General features: G+C 35.2%; 2 protein-coding genes across 3 annotated transcripts; one reads left to right on the top strand and one right to left on the bottom strand.

Annotated features, from left to right (window-relative positions):
- The first annotated feature begins 3,819 nt into the window (after window positions 1-3,819).
- LOC132622467 (upstream activation factor subunit UAF30-like) lies at window positions 3,820-11,983 on the top strand. Of its 2 annotated transcripts, none has more exons than XM_060337076.1 (6): window positions 3,820-4,288; window positions 7,654-7,768; window positions 7,880-8,051; window positions 8,780-8,881; window positions 9,196-9,362; window positions 11,523-11,983. In XM_060337076.1, exons 1-6 carry the CDS (start codon window positions 3,951-3,953, stop codon window positions 11,646-11,648), a joined length of 1,020 nt encoding a protein of 339 aa, XP_060193059.1. In that variant the 5' UTR covers window positions 3,820-3,950; the 3' UTR covers window positions 11,649-11,983. The 2 variants fall into 2 exon arrangements, with proteins under 2 accessions (XP_060193059.1, XP_060193058.1); XM_060337075.1 differs by having other exon boundaries at window positions 3,823-4,288; window positions 7,880-8,054.
- A 624-nt stretch (window positions 11,984-12,607) lies between these two features.
- LOC132624324 (uncharacterized) lies at window positions 12,608-16,861 on the bottom strand. Its single transcript, XM_060339121.1, has 4 exons — window positions 16,519-16,861; window positions 16,130-16,228; window positions 15,949-16,041; window positions 12,608-12,655 (listed from the first exon to the last, which is right to left on the bottom strand). The coding sequence occupies exons 1-4, from the start codon at window positions 16,633-16,635 to the stop codon at window positions 12,608-12,610; spliced, it is 357 nt and encodes a 118-aa protein (XP_060195104.1). The 5' UTR covers window positions 16,636-16,861.
- Window positions 16,862-23,233: the final 6,372 nt, after the last annotated feature.

Below are 23,233 nucleotides of genomic sequence, written 5' to 3'. Positions count from 1 at the left end.
GTTTGTTCTCCTATCTTTTGCCGTCAGAGCTCTAGATCACTTAGCAACCTATGTTAGCACCTTTCCTGTTGTTGCAAGTCATGGTGAAACTTTAGAGTTATACTTCCTCTTTTAAATCATGGTGAGATTTTGCAGCTCTTTATCTATCTTTCAGTTATTGGATGAATACTTTTTCACGATCTTACACCAATATTATACGAATCAAAATATTTATTAAAAGTATACATGAGTTGACATGTTACATTACTAACTTTTTCATTGAAGGTTGGATCTTGGAGATGGGGAAGAAGTACTTCTTGGATCTTGGAGATGCGAAAGAAATACATCTTCAAGTGCAAGAATCCTATATGCCAATGTATTTTTGGTCGAAAACAACAATAAGGTTGCAATATTATTTCTTTGTAATTTGGATTCTATACCCCACAACTAGGAGTTAAGCAGGAACGCAGTGGTCAAGTATGTTTTCCAGTGGATTTACTTTTGTTTCCTCTTGCTTCATGTATGAGCCCGTTTGGATTGGCTTATAAGTTGCTTATAAGCTGTTTTCAACTTTTTTGAGTGTTTGGCTGGTTAGCTTAAAGTCATTTTGTGCTTAAAATAAGTTTAAAAAAATAATTGGGCCCATTTGACTTACTTTATCTAAAGCAGCTTATAGGCATAAGCCCATCCAAACAGGCTCATTGCAATCGTTAATCTAAAAGTTACTACAACGTCATGTTGTTTTATTTCTAAGTTATCATACATAAACGTACTTTCATCACATGAGCTCAAACATGTAAGTTAAAGTGTTGGGCCCGTGCTCAACTCTATCTAGTCAAAAGAGAGAGAGAAGATAAAACAAATTATGAGGGACACCCATGTGATATGTTGGTTGTTATGCGTGCGTACAGAAGCGGATTCAGGATTTGGAGGTTAGGGGTGTCACGTGACGTTACTATTTACAAGGTCCAAATAACGTAAATATTTGGTCGATCGGTTTGATCAACTTTGGGCTTGGGTTCAGGTTATTTATTTTTCGATTTATAAAGACAAATCGGGCAAACGAAAAAATAAATTAATTATGACAACTTATCCCAAACAATTACTATTATTTTTAATAGTATTAGTAATTAATATCATAAATATATGTCGTCCATTTATAATTGCACTCAACAAGTTTTCATATTCTAAAAAAACTCAATGATGATAAAATTATTTATATTATATAAATACTTCACGCTTTATGTAACAAACTAAATCTAAAGACGTCAAAGATCTTCACATACGAAGTCATATTTAAAAGTATCGACTGACAGTAATAAAAAATGTAAAGAGGCTAAAGAAATCAAATGGAATCCAATCTAGTTTTCATGTTGTCTTTTGTTGCAACATTTTATTCTGTAACAGTGTAAATTAAAATCTTCACCAAGATTTAAACTATCACGATTAAACTGATCGTTTAATATGCATCCAAATGATTTAATTAATAGACAAAGAGTAAGAGAAACTTACCGCATGGGTTTCTGAAATTTTGACGAATAGAGAGGAGAAAAATTGGAGAAGAGAAAACTTGTTGAAATAAGAAAATTACTCATTTTTCACGCCTAAAATAAAACAGAAAGAAAATAAGTCAGCAAAATTTAACAAAAACAAAAAAGGTCAACGAAAAATAAGTTTAAAACTTGTAAGATATGAAAGACTTGATAGTAAATACGATATACTCGTATTAATGTATTTGAACATCATCCAACCCATGGGCTGTTGGATAAGGCAATTGGCTTCTAACCAGGTGATTGTGGGTTCAAAACCTGGCGCAAGATAATTTTTTGCAAGAGAAGCTAAAAAAGCAAAATAAAAAGATGTAACTTATCGTGTTAAAGCGGGATCGAACTCGCGTCCTTTAGAGGATAACTTAACTACTTGCCACGAACTCGCGTCCTTTAGAGGATAACTTAACTACTTGCCACTACCACCATGCTCTGCTTTGTGACTATGGGTGGCAAGAGAAATATATAATGGATATCTTATACACATATACATATATACAAAATTCCGAAGGAGGAGACCGGGTGGCGTGTCACCCCTACCCACGTACATAGATCCGCCCCTGTGTGCGCATAATTGATTTCGGTAGTATGGGGTTCAATGGGTACCACAAAAACTTTTATTAAGTGCCACCTGAAATGAAATGAAAAATGGATAAGTGAATTGAGGAAGGACCACGGAAAGGGGGAAGAAGAAAAACAAAGATTTCATTTATTTTATTTTATTTTATTTTGGTAATGAAACAAAGATTTCATGCTAAAACGAAATCCTCTAAAAGACCCCAACATTTGGTTTTTATTTTTCTGATTTTGCCTCAATTTTTTGCCTTTCTGTTGTTTTATGTGTGCAGAGTTATAAGAAAACAGAGCATTTTTTTTGAGATAATCCATGCATTTGCACGATTATCCTTCAGAGGCACTGGTCTTTAATTTTCGTCCCTCAAATTGGTGGACTTTAATTTTTAACCTTTGCCTAATATCATGAGGGTTGAGGTTTGAATTCCAGCTCAGTTAAAAAAAAAACGCAAGACAGAGTTTCGTAGCAAAGTTAGGCCTCCTTGAGAATCCAAACCTCTACCTTGCGATTTTTTATTTTTTTTTACTGAGCTAGAGTTCGAACCCAAAACCTCGAGGTATTAGGCGAAGGACAAAAATTAAAGACCATCAATTTGAAGTGCAATCCGCACAAAAATATGTTGTTTGGTATGCATTCCCTTGCTCTGGAGAAAATATACAGAAAACTTATATACCCAGCTTGCATGCCTAGACTTTGAGAACGTAAATATCTTTTTTTTTTGTTTTTTTGTGCGGATTGTCCTTCAAAAGCACTGGTCTTTAATTTCTTTGCCTTGCGAATCGAAACACTACCTTGTAATTTTTTTAATTTTTTTTTTACTGAACGGGAGTTCGAACCAAAATCAATGAGTTCTAACAAAAGGCAAAAATTAAAAACCACCTATTTAATGGGCAAAAATTAAAGACCACCCCAAAATCAGGTATTCATGCGAATTGCCCCGTAAATATCAGGGCTCACTATGAATCTCAGACAGAAAGCCCAGCCCAATTTGGCAGGCCCAAGTTTGTTTAATCGTCGAGTCCCTTGGAGATATGGTAAAGCTTAAAAAGCAACGGCCAGTCGCTTTTAGAACACGTGAAATTCGAGTCCAATGGCACCACACAAAATAAAGATAAGGGTGGATTTGTCAATTCACTGGTAATACCCCCCAACACCAAAAGCAGCGAAAATGATAATTACTTAAAAGGGTGGACAGTTGAAAAAACTATTTTGCAATTTATTTTATATTATTCAGGTGCACAAAATTTATATATTTTCCTTCCATTTTTATTTGGTATGTTTGACTTGACACATCTTTTAAGTAATTAATATCACCTAAATTATTTAAATAATTGAAATCATTCAAGCATACTTTTAAGAGTTGTTCAATCACTAACAATTCTTTGAAATTTTCAACCCAATAATTAATAATAAAGGTAAAATATGAATGAAATGACAAATTATCTCTTGATTTATTAAATCGGACAAGTAAAAATGGATATTTATTTTTAATATATTGAAAAAATAAAAATACAGAAGGGAGTAACTAAAATGATTACCACAAGTACTCCACAAGTTACGCGACACTCTTTCCTTTTAGCTTATCTCAAAAAGAATATCACTCTTCAACTTTAAAATTCTTCTTTTATAAATAAAATAATTTATAGCTATATAAATATTTAAAATTCGTGAGAGACGATAAATTACATTATTGTAGCAGAAATGGCCTTGGTTGTTACTCCTGGAGACCCACGTGTATAGGTTACCCCACCAAATCCAGGGCAAATTTCCCCCTTTACTCCACCTCACCTCTTCTTTCTCGTCTCTTCTTTCAAACCTAATACTAACTTTACCCAAACAAGAAGCAAGAAATGGTATCAGACACAGAGCTCATCGGGCGGCTACGTGAATTCCTAAGCACGTCAGACCTCACAACCACCACCACCGCTACCGTCAGGCGTAAACTCGAAGAGGATTTCGGTATTGATTTGTCTGATAAAAAAGGGTTTATTAGAGAACAAGTTGATCTTTACCTGGAAACTCAGTTTCAAATTGACAATGAAAATAACGATGAAGAAATCGAGGGAGAAGAAAACAATGATGATGGACAAGTTAAATCGGAAGTAAGTGACGAGGAAGAAGAAGAAGAAGAAGAGGAGGAGGAAGAGGAAGTTGTTGTTAAAGTTAAACGAAGAAGTTCTAAGAAAAAGTATGTCTTTTTATTAACGCATGTCAAATTTAAATATATGTTTGTTGATATTTGTTTTGATGTCTTGTTCAAATATTATGTATTGTACATTTTGTTGATTCTATTTTAAGACTACATTGTTACAATCATGCAAGAATTATATAAGATTGTTTGACTGGGCACGGAGCTTAAGAATGGAAGGAAGACTTTTTGAAATTTGTAGTCTAAAATAAGCTATAGATATTTGTGTGGTTATAAATCATTTCATTAAGGGTAAAATAGACGGTCTAAAGTTAAATTGTTGAATTGTTATTCCCCTGTTTCAATTTGTTTGTTTGATTTTGACTTGACATCTAGTTTAAGAAAGTAAAGAAGACTTTTGAATCTTGTTGTTGTTAACTAAAAGATATGTAAAATGTACCAAAACGTGCTTTAATCTTGTGGTCTTAAACATGCCATGTGGAAAGTTGGAATTAAATAGTTGCCAAAAAAGAAAAGAGGCATTCATTTTTAAACGAACTAAAAAGGAAAGTAAGATAAACAAATTGAAACAGAGGGAGTATTATATTATACATTTTGTTGATTCTATTTTAAGACGACACTGTTACAGTCATGCAAGAATATAGTGGTTTTACTCAAACTGTCCTAGAGAATAAGGTTTTTTTGTTTTCATTTTTTCTTTCTGCATTTTTTTTGAGAATGGTAACAGATTTTTTTTTTTTTTTTTTTTGTAAGAATAAGGTTTTTTTCTTTCTGCATTTCTGGTGTAAAAATGATATAGGTAATAGCTTAGAACTGAATGGTAACAGAAAAAAAGGTTGTAAGAATAAGGTTTTTTTCTTTCTGCATTTCTGGTGTAAAAATCATATTGGTAATTGCTTTGAACTGATGTTAGACTTAGTGCACTGCCTATATAGATAAGGGGGGTTACTGCTAATGATACAAATTTCTGTAATCTAGCACTCTGTTTTAAATAAAATACATTACCTTTCTGAAATAAGATTAGTAATGCGGGATTCTTTTTGTTGTTGTTCGGGTTCTCTTTTCGTCAGCTCCACCTATGTGATTTGTACAGCTGGTTCCATGCAGACTATTTTTATTAGAACAAAGGATAAAGATAAAGGAGAAAGATTGCAATAAGTTGCCAGCATGTGAAAAAATAGCCATAATACATGAATTTGTAAAAATGAATCCTCGAAACATTGAATATGAAGTTGACCCAAATAGGGCTGAATGGATATAGAAGATTCATATACTTGACCCAATTGGTTTGGGATTGAGGCGTAGTTGATTGCGTCAATTGTGGTATACGTATAGGTCTTCTTTGGAAGATTTTCAGTTTAAAGGATCCCGTATGTTCTTATGTTGGGCAGTTGAAACAGTTCTTTTGGTATATTTTCCATCTGGAGGTGTCAAATTGCTATGACTTATGAGTTATAGAAAGGATGAAAAGATTCTGGGATTGGTAGGAAGGCGGGCAGTAGGGAAGGAGAGGGGAAGTGGGTGGGAGTGAGAGAGAGATTAGAAAGTTGAAATCTTGCGGCTATCTGTTACGGCCTGCTTTGTTCTTGTTGTTGTCAAGGTTACAATCTATGCTCAATTTGTTATCCTTATGTTTCTGTTACTTCCGTTTCTGTTTAATAATTAAGTTAAGAGTATTTAGATTGCATTATGATTTGCTTGAGGAGGTGTAAACATTTGACCTCTAATTGTTGATATATTGGCAATATCTCGTTGTTGTCAAGGTTATACTCTATGCTCAATTTGTCATCCTTATGTTTCAGTCACTTCCTTTTCTATTTAACAATTGGAGTATTGGGATTGCGTTATGATTTGCTTGAGGAGGTGTAAACATTTGACCTCTAATTTTTGATATATTGGCAATATCTTTCAACACTTTTTGATATATTGGCAATATCTTTCAACTCATTCATTTTGTTCACTGCTCAATTGGAAGTCTAAACCGTGACCCTCATTTTGCTATTAAGCTTGTTAAGATGTTGGGCGCTTTTCCAGCGGTGTAAGATAGTAGTGATGGGCGGCCATGATATTAATGTTGCCAATTTTTCTTTTGATAAAAAGTAAATGTAGTATTTCTGGATGCATTAGCCTGAGATACTATTGTTTGTTCCTCCTCTTGTTTGTGGAAGGCCTTAGCTGCTCTCGCTATCATTCTTTCTCATGATTGAAACAGATATGTTTCGAGAAACCAGCATAAAAATCTTCTCGAGAGGTTATGCAAAACTATAGCCAACCCCATGCATGTGTTGAATCGAAGAACCTCTATGTGTAAAGTGAGTGAAATCTAGAAAGTTACTTGGTTATAGTAGGCTAAGCAAAAAAGATGATAAATTCCTCGTATTAAGAGCGAAAGAAGATGCAAACCAAAAACTTTAAAGGAAAGAGGACAAAAATCTCTCAGAGGTTGATCGGCTTGAAGGGGTAGGAAGGAAAAAGGAATGCATAAGAAAGCTGGTGCAATGTTATGTCAAAATACACTATCATGCTCATTGTTCCCATTTTATTTCCTTTCATATACCCTATTGACCCATCAGGCAAAGCGTAAAAGAAGAGGAGTAGCAGAACTAAATAAGAGCGAAAGTTGACATCTTACTGAACAGCCAGGAAGATCTAAAGTAGACACCGAACATAATAGTGACGAAAATCTTACTTTCTTTCCTTTGAATAGTTACAATCAGAAAACTTGGGTAGATTATATTTTCCATAAACGCTTAGGCAGATTATATGGTCGGGATCTCCCTTTTGTGGCCTGAGAGTTTATTTTCCGCTTTCATAACGTGAGAGTTTATCTTGCTGGAAGTTCAGTTAGTTTTGCTGAGAGAGTGCTCTCTCTTTCTCTCTGGGAGAAGTCACTGCTGTACTGCAGGGGAATTTATCATGTGTGTAGTTTAATTCTGCTGGTTGTGTGACATCTTAACTCATTTCTGGATCTGCATTACTTGGTCCTGTTAAGTCAAGATGATATTTAAACTAATAACAAAAAGGTTCTCGCAAGATAAAAATTACCGTAATAACAAAGAGCTTAGGTGATATTTGCTGATTAGTGATGTTAAGCTGGTTTATCGCTCTTTGGGTTATGCGCAGATCATGTCCTCTCAATCATTACACATTACTGAAAGCTGACTATTCTCGTGTATCAAACCTGTTTACCCAGAAATTTCGAACTTCTAAAGTTTCCAGTTAACAATTAGTATCATTATATTTGATTAGTTATGAATCTGGGCATGCTGAGTGGGAGAAACAATATGAATCTCTGCATGATTTTGTATGAAAAAAATTATTTTTCTTATTTTCCTCTGAAGGGGAACTCTGTATTTTAGTCTAGTCTATACTGGTTGAGCTAATGGTACGTTAAATCCCATTAGGGCTGTGAAGAAGAATGAAAATGTTAAAAGGAAAGCTGGTGGATTTACCAAAGTATGTAGCCTTTCTTCACAACTTCAGAAATTTACCGGGGAAGCAGAACTTGCAAGGACTGAGGTAGCACAATTCTGCATGCTTCTCTCTCTCTCTCTCTCTCTCTCTTTTAAAGCCTCCATTGCCATAGATATTTTCTTGCATGAACTAAATCCTCACAAATGTTCTATGAAGGTGGTGAAGAGGATGTGGCACTATATTCGTGAAAATAATTTGCAAGACCCATCAAATAGGCGGAATATAAACTGTGATGACACATTACGCGAGCTTTTTGGTGTGGATACCATAGACATGTTCCAAATGAACAAGGCCCTGGCAAAGCATATCTGGCCTTTGGATTCTGATGGTGGTATTGGAGACGCTTCTCTTCATTATTTCTTTTTCCTTCTGTCCTTTTTCCTGGTTTGCTGAATACTTTATGATAAACTCTACTATGACAATTGATTCTTCCCATTTGGAAAGATTTGTACATAATTCGCTTTCATGGAGCTTCTTGCTATATAAGCTGTTACTGACTTATGTTAAGTTCTTATAAAGTTTTGCTGCAACTCTTCTCAGATTAATTACATAGTTCGTGTTAGTATGTAGTTGACTTATTTATGTTCTGCCATGTAATACTGTATTCCTTAACTATCTAAATCAAGACGGGTTTCTTCGAGTTCTTATAAGTACATTGTGAACTGGTTTTCATGTCATACTGTGGCCACCTTATTTCTTCACAACTGTTTTATCATCATTTATCATTCTGTGCAATTAATAAACTTTTTCCATGTGTTGCATCCAAAGGCTAGCGTGAAGTCCATAATAATATATGAGGACATAGTAATTTTAGCTGGGATGAAGAATGATAGAATGTTACCTCATGTAGGTTGTTTTGTCTTAATTCCAACTTGTGATGAGCATGTAACTCGATAATACTATTTGAGGAAACATTAATCTTATATATGTAATATTAGCTGATGTTGCAGCTTGTTAGTTTAGGATTTAACAACTAAAAACCTGTTGACTGATTAATTCTTGACATGTTCAAAGTCTTGCATTTCTAATTTGTACTTCATGTGACTTATGAAACAGCTTCCACAATAACAACTTCTGGTTCGGTAAATTCTACTGCAAAAGAAAAAAGTTCTACTTCTACAACAAAGAAAAAGCGGCAGAAGCAAGAGGAGGATGAAGGTAATAACTTAGGTTCAACTACTATTCAGATTTTTTTTTTCTCTCTCTCCCAGCTGTGAAAGTTGCTTTTGCTCACTGTCCTTGTGCCAAAAAACTTTCTTTAATCTCTTAAATGTACCTTGTAATATTTATCCCTGTAACTTTATTTCGATTCTGCTCCATGATTTACATTTAAAAATGGTAAAGGATTTTTATTTGTCCCTACATTGTTTTTGTTGCTAACAAATCTAGATTCTTATATAGTTTTATTTTTGTCCATATGCAATGCACTATTTGTTAACAATATATTTGATCCCTCCTTTATGTGATAATAGATTCAGATGAGCCAAAGAGAAAGGAAAAGCGGCAGAACTCTGGAATTCTTGCTCCCATCAAGCTTTCTGATGCCTTAATAAAGTTCCTCGGTACTGGAGAGAGTGAACTGCCTCGATCCAATGTTGTTAAGAAAATTTGGGAATACATTAAGCAGAATGACTTGCAGGTAGAGATTAATTTTTGGTATCTGTTCTAATTTCTTTCTCCGCTAGATTAACCTCAACTTATTTCTTTTCTTTTTAGTCCTTAAAAAATTAGCCTAAAGGTCACTATAGTGTGTCTTTGTTGTTGCAATCCGTTACTTCTCGCTTTGGAAAGATCGCTTTAGGTAGGTCATTGTCAATATGGCTTGCAGTAGGTGCTCACCTTTTTTTGCCTTTAGTTAAGTCAATGTTGCTGGTAACAGATACATACTTGAATGTTGCTTGATTTTGTCAGATATTTGATGCTTTCATTTGCTACATAAAATAGCTTTCTTGCAATATTTAGTGGTAGCTTCTAATCACCTGAAGCCAGTATAGATGTCTACTGTTATTGCCTCAATAGGTCTGATTTTAGGAAGAAATAAGTCGGTTGCAGGTAGTTTTGGAAGGAAACTGCTCTATCTCATGAATTCAATCTTCAATTAAAAATTCTAAATAAAATGGAATGTCCAAACCATATAAAAAGACTACAACCCTAATCGTCAACTCTCCTCCCTAGGTCCAGGACTGAAAATTTGGAATGCGGACAATATAACATGGGGACGCAATGTTGGGTAACCCAACATCAAGGATGGGTCTAGGTTGATACTATGTTATGAAGTGGACCTTGGGCCAGCTCAATGTCAAAAACTAAACTCATGAGGTCTGGATTATCCAAGATATATGACGAGACTGCATTCAATACTCTCAACCAATTTTGGATTCTAATAAGAATTTTGAAATCTCTTGAAGGACATCAAAGACATGATTTTTTTTTTTTTGATGAAACATCATAGACATGAATTGTCACTGAATCGGGTCACTTATGTTTTCATGGTTTGCTCCCTAAGGATCTCCAGCCTCCAGCATTTATCTTTTACTCTCTTTATAGCGGTGGTGTCTGGGCTAGCTTGCGTGCATCTTGACTATTACCGAGTACTTGTTACCTCCCGTCAACACAAATATTTGGTAACTTTGTCCACCAAGGCTTAAGAAAATAGGAAGAATCACTTCGTCTTTTTTGTCTACGTTGGGATCTGAACTCGTCTCCAAGGTTTGCACCCACTTCACTGACCATAGGCCATGCCCCTGGGTGTCTCCAACATATTTACTATGTTGGCTCCAAGAATGCCAAGAGTAGGGACATTAATTCATTTACTTTTCATAGGGAGATATGTATCTTTCCGAGGATGGTTTTTTTCTTTAAAAGAAACTTGTTGTAGAGGTGAAACAAATTTATTTCTTTTCTGCCTCATTTTGGTTACTTCCGCCTCATGCTTCCTGACCAATGAGGGAATTCTCCCTTGCTCCTCTTTCAATTCCACTCGTTACCTCCTCCCATCGGTCCAACCAAAAATTTGTGTTATTTAATTGCTATATCTCCATTTTTTGCATTAAGTTAAGTAGTGGTTTCTTACGATCTGCCTAAGTTTTGGTGAGCAGAGTTGTCCGATACCTAATGCTAGAGGAAGGCAGCAGGTACTCAGTGAAACAGTCGACGTGTGTGCAAGTTGGCTTGGACGCTACCATTATAAAACGAAAGATAAAGTGTAGAATTTACAAAATCAGAAACAATTTCAGTGGTCTACTTTTTCTTAGAAAATGTTGTTAATTAATTAATTTCAGAATGTTGCTTGAGCATTGATTGTAAAATATGGCATAATCTCTTAGCTACTATATTCTTTATGTTTGGCTTGAATTTCCTTTTGGTTCTCTCACCAAGAGTGGATGATGAGACTCTCATCATGTGGAAAGTCACCTTTTTTAAACAGTGGAAGTATGTATCCTGCGGGCTAATTTGTTGAGAGTTTTTATGTTCTTTGAGTCCTAGTATATATCATGAGAAGCTAGAGTCAATTCAGTAACTAGGCAACTTAACTTTGCATCTAGAAAGAACTTTTGATGAGCATGTAAAACAGGATGCAAATTTCTTATGTACGAGAAAAGAACACTTATTCATTAGTGGCTGCCAACTTAAGCATTTAATATTTCCTTTTGAGTATGTTTGGTTGAGGGACAGAAGCTGCGTTTCCAGATTCAATTTTATGATTTGTATAATGATCTGACTGGATTGCCTTGGTTTGTTAAGTATAGACTTTAAGGAAGTTCGGCATTAGCTAAAGTTTTCTTTCTTTATCTTGAAGGATCCGTCTGATAAGAGGAAGATAATATGTGATGAGAAGTTGAAAGAACTGTTTCATGTTGATACCTTCTTGGGATTTGGAGTAATGAAACTACTTACTGCGCATTTTATTAAGGCAGAACGGTGATATGGTGGTCTTCATTTCGCAAAAAGCTCAATGGCTTCAGAATTTTGCTTTAAGTTTGAAGCTAGATGCTAACATCTTTGTTATCTTTTCTGTTGTATATGTTTTTGGACACTACTGGACTACCGTGAACCACTGTAGGAGAAGGGGACACTATTCTAAGTTGATTCACGTGTCTTCTCCTATGCGAATATAGAACTCGTTTTGCTCAAACTGATTAACTTAGGAATTGTACTTTGATGAAAATTGTGAATACTCATGTTGTTTTCATGTACTTTTTCTGTCTCTGTTCTGACAATATAAAAGGAAGTATCAGGTAGCAGGAATGATTTTCAACATTTTAAATATTCTTAATTGGTATCAAGGCTTAGTTGTCTCCATAACATTTCCATATTGGTGCTACCAATTAGTTATTCTTTTAAGGTGATGCCAATTAGTCAGGACTAACGCTTAGTTGGTATTTCATTTAACTTGATTGACATGTCTGAATGGAGTGACCTGAATCATGAAGATTCACATAGCTGATTCCAACTGGCTTGGAATTGAGTTGTAGTTGTTTATATTGTTGTCAGGATCTCGTATGCGATTCAAGAGGGATTAGGATTGCAATAAGCTAATGAGAGATTGAAGAGGGATTAGGGTTGCAAGAAGCTAATGAGATTCAGTTGTGTATGCAAATGCAAACTTAAAGTAATGGATTCAACTTGCTACTCTAGTTGCATCTCATTGTTGCCCTGAAAACTGAAATTAACTTCAAGTAATCAAATTCAAGAGCCTGTCATGTTCTTATTTCTCACATAATCAAGTCGTTCTATTGGCTATGAGCCTATGAGTAATTCTGATAGCGTATGATGAGTTATTTTTTCAAACTGATTGTGAAGGGAAGAAATGGAATGTGATGTCTATTTCCTTGAGATAGATGATCAAAGTAGGTCTTGTAAGGAATGTGGTAAACGGAACTGCTACACATTCTGTTGCGATGGCTGTAAAAATTGCTTCAAAGCTCTAAGCTGTCACATAATTGCAAAGAAGGGTTCTTGAGACTTGAGAGTATCTAGAGATTTATGTCTATAATGTTGAATTGTAGGAACTTTTATTTCTTTTTGTTTGCAACATGTCGTGTTATATGTGAGCTGCTTTATTAGATTTAATACATAAAGTTTTTAATATCTTATTGATAGGTGGGTGAGAGACTCAAACCTCAGACCTCTGGTCGTTCAAATACTAGAGTGAATATTGGGTTGTAGGTTTTTTCATACAAAAAGTTAAAACGGTTAGAAGAGTACTTCTATTTATTTATCTGTTTACACAGAGAATTGTCAATACGCACATAATAAGGATCGGAAGTTCGAACATTTCTACAAATCTAAAGATTTTCTATGAGCAAACTTAAATCTCGTAAGAGAACGTTAGACTACAATCTAAAATTTTGTAAGGAATAAATTGTATTCGCACGACTTTTTAAAGATAAAGATAAAATTTAAATGATAATCCACAAAAGAAATGAGATTACCCTACTGTCCCTTACTAGCCCGTCTATCTATCTTTCTAATCCTAACCTAAAGGGGAAAAGAAAAGAAAAGAAAAAAAGAATAAGGAAAACTAAGTTTAGTTTGTACATTTTTTGCTCTTTAAGGGATAAAAAGATCACATCGGTACCTTCTTGAACATATGGAAAAAAGAACATCGGGTCCAAGATATGTTGGTTCAATCACATAAAAGAGTTAAACTATGTTTGCTTTACGTATATAAAAATTCACCCTTAATTCTTGCCTTGTCATAATGGGGAACTACTTTGGAATACGATCAATTCTGTTAACTATTTCACCTATTCTTTTGTCACGAGAGTTACTTCTTCCGATTGTACTTTCTTATAAAAATATCGAAATTTTTGTCATTTTGTGCCTGGCATGCAAATCTTTGTATCCTTGCAAAGAATATGAGCATAATCCATCATAAATATCCCCAAAGAATAATTCTGTCTTGCAGTTGCTTAGCTGATGTCACATTCTGGAAAAATAAGCCCAAATATGTATTTTTTATTTGATAGCAACGTGTGATAAAGATAACAAAATCTGCCAAATCTAAGAAAGTATCCCATCCACTAATTAGGAAAGAAATGAGTTTACCAACCAAATCTAGAAAGTACTAAGTAGCACTTATATTGGCCCAATCCTTTTCTTTTGTTTTGGTTTCGGTTTTTCTTTTTGCCTGTTATTGGCTGACATTAGTGGAACCTGCCACGTTTAAAAAATTACTATTTTCCTACTGAAAAATATGAAGTGGTTATTTCTCATTAAATATCAGTGGAAAAAATTTAAATACTATTGTTTTCACATGAAAAAAGTATGAAATTTCCTTGCGTTTCAGTGGGAACCAGTTTCTCATCATGAATTTTCCCAATGAGCTGGTTTGATGAGGTGGAAAAATCATGTTTTATAGCACAAAATTTTCACTGAGTGCCGGCGGAAAAAACACCTTTTTCTAGTAGTGTTCCTCACATTCCATCATTGTATTAAATGGTGAGATATTGTTCGATCACGTATCCTTAACGAGCTGATTCTTGCCACCCATAAAAAAATATTTATACTGTTATTTCTCTCCAAATCTCATTACAAATAAAGTGTTTATAGCAAATATATAGGGATAATATAAACAAGTCATATAATTAATTAAATCGGTTAGATTATACTATCTCTTTGCTAACTTATATGGCATGTACTCTTTCTTTTTTACCCGTTAAAAATAATTAACCCTATTTTATATGGAGTATTTTTTACAGACTTCTTTTAACTTTAAACCTTTTATTTTATTGATAATAATAGCATGTTCTTATAATCGTTGGAATGTAAAGACACATTTAATATTGCATGTTCGAATTTTAAAGATACTTATAATATTTTATTAACTTTTTTTCTTTTTCTCTGAAATTGTCAAATACCGCGAATGTTATTAAAGAAAAAAGAGAGGGAATGAACGTGATTTTACCAATTTATGTCGGAGACCAATGGGTTCACCAGGGGACTTCCACGCAGAGACCAATTTATGTCGGAGACCAATGGGTTCACCAGGGGACTTCCACGCAGAGTCCGGAACCAAAATGTCTAAAAAAAAAACATTTTAAACTAAAATACCCCAACAAAAAAAAAAATTACTAAAGTACTTATAGCGCAGTATTTTACTGCGCTATAGCACTAACGGAGACGGACCCGTCAAGTCCTATAACGCAGTAAAATAATGCGCTATACGAAATACGGTCCGACCTATAACACATTATTTTACCGCGTTATAGGAGGGAGAGAAACTCCTATAACGCAGTAAAATAATGCGTTATAGGAGTCTCCCATTTCCATTCACTCCTTTTTACGTAATTTATCTTTTTTACGTAGTTTAGCCGTATATTAATCATGCTTTGAGACTCCGAAACTTCAATATTTTATATAGAACTCTAGTTATATTTGTACAATTAATAAAATAGGCTCAACACATCAAGAATACGTGATACTTTAAATTGTCGTTTTAATAGTTGAAAAGTGCTCGAAGTCCCTTTTTGTTTGAAGACTTGTAGTCATTAGCTTTAAGTTATTTATCTTTTAGGGTTTCGTCTTATTTTTAAATTAATGCTTAACTTTATTTCGAATGTGTCACATTTTTTTATTATCAATAATAAAGACTAATGATAATATTTATAAATATGCAAAAAATATATAATATTTACGATAAATTGTACAACACTAATGTATATACACTATCGAGGATGGGTCCCACATGTAGCATGCCGGAGACTATCCCTAGGTCTAAGGCTCATACCATCCCCACCGCCCTCGCCATCGTCTCCGTCGCCCTTTTTCCTCTTAATAACCGGGCGCTCCAAGTCGTGATCATCTCCTCTTCCCCTAGCCCTTGCGCCCTTAACTAGAACGTGCTTCTTCTTGGGATCTTGTCCCGCTAGCACACTCAGAACCTCAGGCTGAGCTGGGTCTGGAAATTCGACCTCTTCCTCGTCGGGAGTCGCCACCGCAGGCGCTGAAGGATGAACCTGAAAAATATATAAATATTAGTACCATTTCTTATTTATGTTGAATACATTAACGTTATTTATTTAATAAAACCTATGTGTCAACGGGCGCCTGAGAAGGCTCCTGAGATGGGTCTGTAGCCTCCTGAAATGGGTGTGATGGTGAATATGAGGTAGTCTCCTGGACGAGATGTTGTTCGAAGTCCAAGTAAAAGTTATAAAAATTAAATAAACATTTACCTTATATTGAATAAAATTAGTTTTAAGTAAAAAACATACATGCGCCTCGGTAGTCTCATGAGAAGACACCTCTGCCTCGGCAGGCTGATGAGAATGCTCCGGAATGGGCAGCTCCTGTGGATCCACTGGCGCCGAATCCTAAAATATGAAGTACTTTAAATGATTAAATATGTATATTAAATATTGACCTTATATTGAATAAAATAAATTTTAATAAAAATCTTACCTGTGGCTCGGTAGTCATATGGGAGGACACTGCTGGCTCGGCAGACCCATGAGAAAATGCCTGAGTGGGTGGCTCTGATGGACCCGCTGGCGCCGAATCCTAAAATATGAAAAAAAAAAAAGAAAAAGAAATAATAAGTACTTTAAATGATCAAATATGTATATTAAATATTGACCTTATATTGAATAAAATTAGTTTTAAGTAAAAAACTTACATGCGCCTCGGTATTCTCATGAGAAGACAGCTCTGCCTCGACAGGCTAAGTGGGTGGCTCTGATGGACCCGCTGGCGCCGAATCCTAAAATATAAAATATTACTAAATAATGAATATCATATATATATTTAAAATAAATAATTTAAATGAACAAATAAGTATTTTAAATACTAACCGGGATCAAAAACTCATCAAAGTCAAGAATCCGGGCTCCCTCTAAATTCCTCACAGGCCGCTCATCAGCTAATGAAGCGCGTAACGCCGCCCAATCAACATTATCACGCTCCTCCATGTATGCATTATGGCTCGGTTGTGATGAAGACCCGAGTATCTCAGCAAGTAAGAGCGCCGGCGTAAACGTAGGTGAGTATCCAGGTGAGCTGCCACCGGCCTGGAAGGGTTGCGGATGGACTAGACCGTGAACGCCCTCTGGAATGGGATCGGCCTCATCCGCCTCATCTACCAGTCCTTCACCACCAGGTCCTCTAGCAGCAACGCCGTGTCCTCTACGCGCACGGCGTCCTCCGGCAGCACGACGTCCTCTGCCAGCACGGCCTCCTCCTCTGGGAGCCCCCAGTGCTGCCTGATACTCAACCTCCGGAACAGGCTCCGCCATGCGCCTAATCTCGCCTGCCTGGCGGATACCATCTTCGGAAATCCTAACCATCTCCGCGGCAAGCCTTGCAAGCCCACGGTAAGGCATATGCTCTAACCCCAAGATGCGTAAACGTTGTACTGCCACCAGCTGCATTTGTGTTTAACAGAAACAAAAAAAAATTATTTTTGAAACGTAACAATTAATGAAATTAGATAAATCTAAATACGATAAATTTACCAATGCCTCGTACTGCCCCGTGAGTGCTGAATATCCTACATCCCTAGAGGGACGCAAAGCTGGGTTACCGATCAATCGGCGTGTGATCTGATGATACCAGCGCATGTAATGCTCAATGGGAGTCAAATGGCCGACCACCGCTAAAGTGCCCAACCTGTTCTCCCAACGGTGGAGCTGGACATCCATGAAAGCCAAAAAATTATCATCAATGGCAGCCCGATCGTCCCGCTGGTAGTGTCGGAGCTCATGATGGACATCAGGGGGTATACTCTGTGTATGCCCAAACTGTCGTAAGACACGCTCGGGCATGTGATCCTCTACGATGTCCATGTGTATCAATGGACACCGCGACCTCCAAACTCCCTGCCCTACAGAAGGGGGGCAAACCATCTAATATAGCAGCGTATGACGTCCATATAAATAGCTGCATAACATATAAATACAAATCAGTGATCACCATGTAGAAAAGACGCTTAATTAAATTATTAATGTAAATTTAAATAGTTTTACCGCATCATCCGTCATGTGATCAAGCTGGTCCCGGAATGGAAGAATACTGTGGTGCGTATCGACATCCCGGTCAAAACCCGCTGTCCACCTCCTCGCATAAGGCATGTCAATCTCGAGGTGATGCTTAGGTACGGGATGAAAAGGTAGCATCCTCTCCCACGCCCATAACTGTAATCGATATTAGAAACTACGATTTTTTAGTCGCCCTTTCAAGAGGTTTGTTGACATTAAAGGAACGCACACTTAAATATTACCTGGAGAAGAGAAAAAAATCCACACACATCTCTGACAGCACCAATAGACGCTCGGCACAGGCATCTGTAAAGATACGCCAAAACAGCACCGCCCCAGCTGTAGTCTCCCAAGCGGTCCAGATGCTCCAAAAAAAATAAGTAACGTAAACTGACAAAGGCACCTGATGAATTCGGGAACAAGATGCCCCCGAATATAATAAGCAGGTACAAACGGGCATGACGATCAACATCGTCCTGCGGGGTGCCGTCGTCAACTGGATCCAGACCCTCCAAATAAGTGCAGAGTGCACTAAGCTGAACCCGACTCTGTCCGGATATCTGGGCCGCGGCATCAGACACGAAGTGGGTGAGCCTAGTCAACTCTGTCACCCACGTCTGACCAGGAGGAGGCTCGTACCGAGTGTACAGTGGCTCTCCATCAACCCGCAATCCAAAGAGGACCTCTACATTCTCAAGTGTAATCGTGGCCTCACCAGTGCGAAGATGGAAGGTATGTGTCTCTGGCCTCCACCGCTCAACCATGGCCGTGATGAGCGCCCAATCATGTTGTACCCGACCAACGGACACGCAACGGTAGATGCCGCCCCGAAACAATATCTCCAACACGCGAGGGTGTGAGGGGTGCTCGCGTAAAAGAGTCCACGCTCTCTGCAGCCTACGGGGACGGAGCCTAGTAGATATCCCTATAGTACCGGCCCATAATAACTCTGACCTATGATTGTCTTGCAAAGACAATACTGATCTATCAGCGGGCCCCGGGTGAACAGCGGGCCCCGGGTGATCATCGGCCCCAGGGGGAACATTCGGATCCATGAAAGAGTCCGGTCTGTACAAACTAAATTAGTCATTATTCTTGAAATGAAAGATAAATTATATTAACTAATCGAAATTTAGCAGTAATATTTGTTTGGAACTCTATTTTGAATATGTGATATATTTTTAGTTGACCAAATAGCCAACACAACTACGATAAAATTAAACTAAGAGTTCATATTCATCGACCACATATTTTCCTATAAACTTTACATTTTTATCGTTAGCTTATGTATTTATGAAAAGAAGAACTTTAACTATTCTTTTTAAGATAATTTTTTTTATTTAACATATATATTCATGCTTTTAAAATTGTATAGATTAACATTTCATAATCGTTTACAACTTGTTTGGATGGTTGTTACCTATTGTATTATATTATGTTGTTAGTATAAATAAAATGTTTGCTTTGATTGCTACTTTAATTTTATTGTTATGTAATGACGAAAGGTTCTATTTTATGTAACCACTGATTTGGTCCTATATAATACAACACAATACGATAAATGTCAAAACAATACATAACAATCATCCAAACAAAATGTTGACAATATAATAATTCATTACCAATCAACTTCTTTCAATTCATAAAGAATATTTAACAAATACTCAATTAAAAAAATAATAATTCATTAACAATTCATAAATAATTAACCAAATTCAACTCATAAACATATAGAAAATTAACAATGTTAACAATTCATAAATAATTAACCAAATTAACAACTCATAAACATATAACAAATTAACAAATTAACAATTCATAAACATTTAACAAATAATGAATTAAACCAAAAAAACAAAAAACAAAAACGGAACAGTGGCCTAAGCCACTGCCTAGCTGATCAAACCCCCCCCCAAAAAAAATGAAATTTGATTTTTTTTTAAATTAATGACGATTAAATGTTAAACATGCATGCAATATAATGTATATAAAAAAATAATAACAAAAGTAGAAAACCTTAATCAAAGATTTTTTGTAGAGTTATTTTCATCGAGTTGTACGCCGCTTTTTCTCAAAATTCGAACTTAGAATCTTGCTCCTTGACTTGAATATACCGAGAATCTAAACTTTCCGGATGAAATTTAATAGAAAACAACGTTTTTAATGCGTGGGAACCACCTTGGCTCGCCTCCAATGGCGTTTTTAATTTTTTTTTGCCACTGGAGGGGCCAGTGGTGGAACCCGATCTGGTTATAGTGGAGGCCTATAACGCATGATTTTACTGTGTTATAGGAGAGAGGCAAACTCCTATAACACAGTAAAATAATGCGTTATAGGTCAGACCGTATTTCGTATAGCGCAGTATTTTACTGCGTTATAGGACTTGACGGGTCCGTCTCCGTTAGTGCTATAGCGCAGTAAAATACTGCGCTATAGGTACTTTAGTAATTTTTTTTTTGTTGGGGTATTTTGGTTCAAAATGTTTTTTTTGGAGGCATGTGCTATACAAGACAATATGGATCTTGTGCAATGAATTATTGACTTGTTAAATATCCTTCTAATTTGTCCTTACTGAACATCAATCACTATCCTCATTTTTCATTAGGAGAAGCAAACTACACGTTGGTACCAAGCTTCCCCAATCACGACACTAACCTATGCTAGAGTATTAATAGTTTGCTTGTCCAAGCTTTTGAGTAAATAAAACAAGACATTTATTTTAAAGAGTTTATAAGTATTTATAAATAAATGGATCATGGGGCTAACTCAACCCCAAAAGCTAGCTTTTGAGGGAAGGAGTGTTCAAGTTCATATAAGGAGTCCGCCCATCCCTTAAGCCACCGATTTGAGATATTTTAACAGCATTTGATTAAGCTTTTAGGAGAAATAATAATTTTTTTGTTAGTAGCAGCAAAAATTGTTTTAAGAAGTTAAAGAAAAGTAAATTTTGAAAGTTTAGCTACACAAGTTATATGTCCTGGTTCGGAGGTAAGACTTTAAGGAGTTGCGCGGAATATAGTGGAAAATCTCCATCAATATGTACATCCACATAACCTATTAGTATTATCATTGCATGACAAGTACGATTGTCAATTTTAACCTAAAAATGTATAATCCATCTAATCCAATTCGTTCGTGTTTGGCCAGACGGAACAAAAAGGTTAGGTCAATTTAGGCCATATTACTACCTCAAAATTCAATCATATCAACATGTAGTAATAGTTTGTTAACAGATAATTGGAAAAAAAAATGGTTTTGGAAATTTAAGTTACAAACTCTATTTTGTTGCACAATACATCACTTTTAGCAATTTAATTACAAAATTATACATTTAAAAATAGAAATAAATGAATGAAAAAATAGTTTTAGATTAGGTAAGAAGGGTTATGATGCATTAATCAAACTCACCTGGCAAACTTAGACAGGTGAAGCCATTACTCGTTTATTAACTCATGAACATGTTTTAGTCTATCTAAATTTAATTTAATTCGATTACGTGACAATCCTAAATTGGCAGATACCTTGCACTTGGTCTTCCAACTATGAAAGGAGGGCCAGGTGCAGGAGATCTAAGAAGTCTACCAATTTTTCATAGACTTCAGTTCTCTATGTTTTTTGGGGAGCTTTAGAGCATCCCAACATTAACTAGTTTACACTAACCTCCATATTTTAACGGAAATTAATGTGGATGTCCATGCTGCAAAAAACAATATCCGAAAATAGTCATTTTTAAAAAATATTACACTTCATATTTATTTAGAAAAAAGGCATTTACAAAACGCAGCATGTATGCACGTAGTATGCATTCGGATATATAATCACACTAGTGTCATTTGTCCGGTGCTCCAAACTACATTAAAATTTATATTTACAACCTATTTTGTGTGTTTTGTTTGCTACTCTTGCTTTTTGTTTTGTTTTTGTAACACTATATTGTTGTAAAGGTAGTTCGACAATTTCTCAATCTTTCTAAAATATTGAATCAAATGAAAGTTTTTGTAAGTTGGAAAAGAACATTTTTCTTAGAGTATATTTAGACTTTCTTTTTATTTTCAAACAAATGCATGTACCAAAGTTCTTCTCCTTTTTATTATGCTGAAACTAATTAATTTTTCCACGCGTACTTGACTTTAATAAACTACCAAAATGATCTTTTTGTAAATGTAATCGGCATAAAATATATGATTTTCATATATACACATGTATATAAAAGTTAATTCCATAAAAGATGAGAAAAGAAGGGCGAATAAGGATATATCAGTACAATATTCTTGAAACATTTTTTTTTCTTTTCTTATTATAGCCATATGAATAGTATTAACACAATTTTAGTTTCTTATTATATATTTATCTCTTGTACTTTTTGCTCATATTTCTGCACCTTGTAGTAGTAACTGAGTAATGTAATTAGATAATTTTAAGCTTTTTATAAAAAAATATAAACAAAAATTTAGGGAAACAGGCAAAAGATGAACCCAGAAAAGGATATACGAATTTTTTGATCTAAAATTTATCACACACACATATTTTTTACTCGTATTAAGTCTTCGTACCATTTAAATGAATATGCAACATATCTCTTCATATACATCTTCATAACTTAATCATAATAAATAAATATGATTGATGAAAGCATTGGATGTTCATAAGTTTTTAACTATCCTAAAAGAACATATCATACTGTACATTAATGAACCACGGGAAACAACCATCCAAACAGAGGGTAACGAGTATAATTTATTCTGATCGTGAGACTTTATACTGAGCCCACATTTGATAACTTATTTGAAAAAACGTTCAATATCGCGACACTATAATCAACAATTAACAGTCATTTACTCATTTATGATATCTCCTTTATCTTTGTGAAAAAGAGACACTTCTGGTCCCATGACTCCCATCAAATGGAACACACTTCAAATAACTGAAATATGAAAGAGCTTAACATAACCTGGGCAAACTAAACAAATAAACAAAAGACAAAGTCCATTCATCTTCAAGCTTTCTACAACCAATTATGCACTATGAAACAGGAAATAATTTTATTAAATATTTATAATGGAAAGGATAGAAAATGCTTTTCCAGAAATTTCATGTTTTTATTTTTAGAAATAGATTCTTTTCTTCTTTTTCATGGTCATTTGACAGGAGTACAAATATTTGATTGAGAACCTGTTTGGATTGTCTTATTTTAGGTGTTTTTAAGCCAAAATAGCTTTTAAGCACTTTTGTCGTGTTTGGGTAAAATAAAAAAATGTTTTTAGGCACTTGTGTTTAAGCTAAAATGACAAAAATAAGTCAAAAATCATAAGCTGGAATTCCTAACTTATGACTTTTGGTTTATAAGTGAAAAGTCATAAGCCCATCCAAATAGGTAGAGAATTACTCCTACCATGAAACTCCTCAACACAAAGAATTACAAATGCCGATAAAACACCTTTTGGGGAAATATATTAGTAAGAAATTACAAAAAATTATTAAGAAATACTTGAGGAAAAATAGCAATGGTAAAAGACCACGACAATGAGTTACT

Source organism: Lycium barbarum, chromosome 12, assembly GCF_019175385.1.
Source record: "Lycium barbarum isolate Lr01 chromosome 12, ASM1917538v2, whole genome shotgun sequence".
Lineage (NCBI taxonomy): Eukaryota > Viridiplantae > Streptophyta > Magnoliopsida > Solanales > Solanaceae > Lycium > Lycium barbarum.
Note: the sequence above shows the minus strand (reverse complement) of the source record. Positions and strands in the feature narration are given on the sequence as shown.

Coding starts and splice junctions, on each gene's coding strand:
- LOC132622467 (XM_060337075.1), top strand. CDS start 3,951: ATGGTATCAGACACAGAGCTCATCGGGCGGCTACGTGAATTCCTAAGC. Junction 4,289..7,653: donor CGAAGAAGTTCTAAGAAAAA/GTATGTCTTTTT, acceptor AAATCCCATTAG/GGCTGTGAAGAAGAATGAAA. Junction 8,882..9,195: donor GAAGCAAGAGGAGGATGAAG/GTAATAACTTAG, acceptor ATGTGATAATAG/ATTCAGATGAGCCAAAGAGA.
- LOC132624324 (XM_060339121.1), bottom strand. CDS start 16,635: ATGGAGGAGCGTGATAATGTTGATTGGGCGGCGTTACGCGCTTCATTA. Junction 16,042..16,129: donor ATATGACTACCGAGCCACAG/GTAAGATTTTTA, acceptor TTCATATTTTAG/GATTCGGCGCCAGTGGATCC. Junction 12,656..15,948: donor CTTCTCATGAGACTACCGAG/GCGCATGTATGT, acceptor ATTATGTGACAG/CTTAGAGCTTTGAAGCAATT.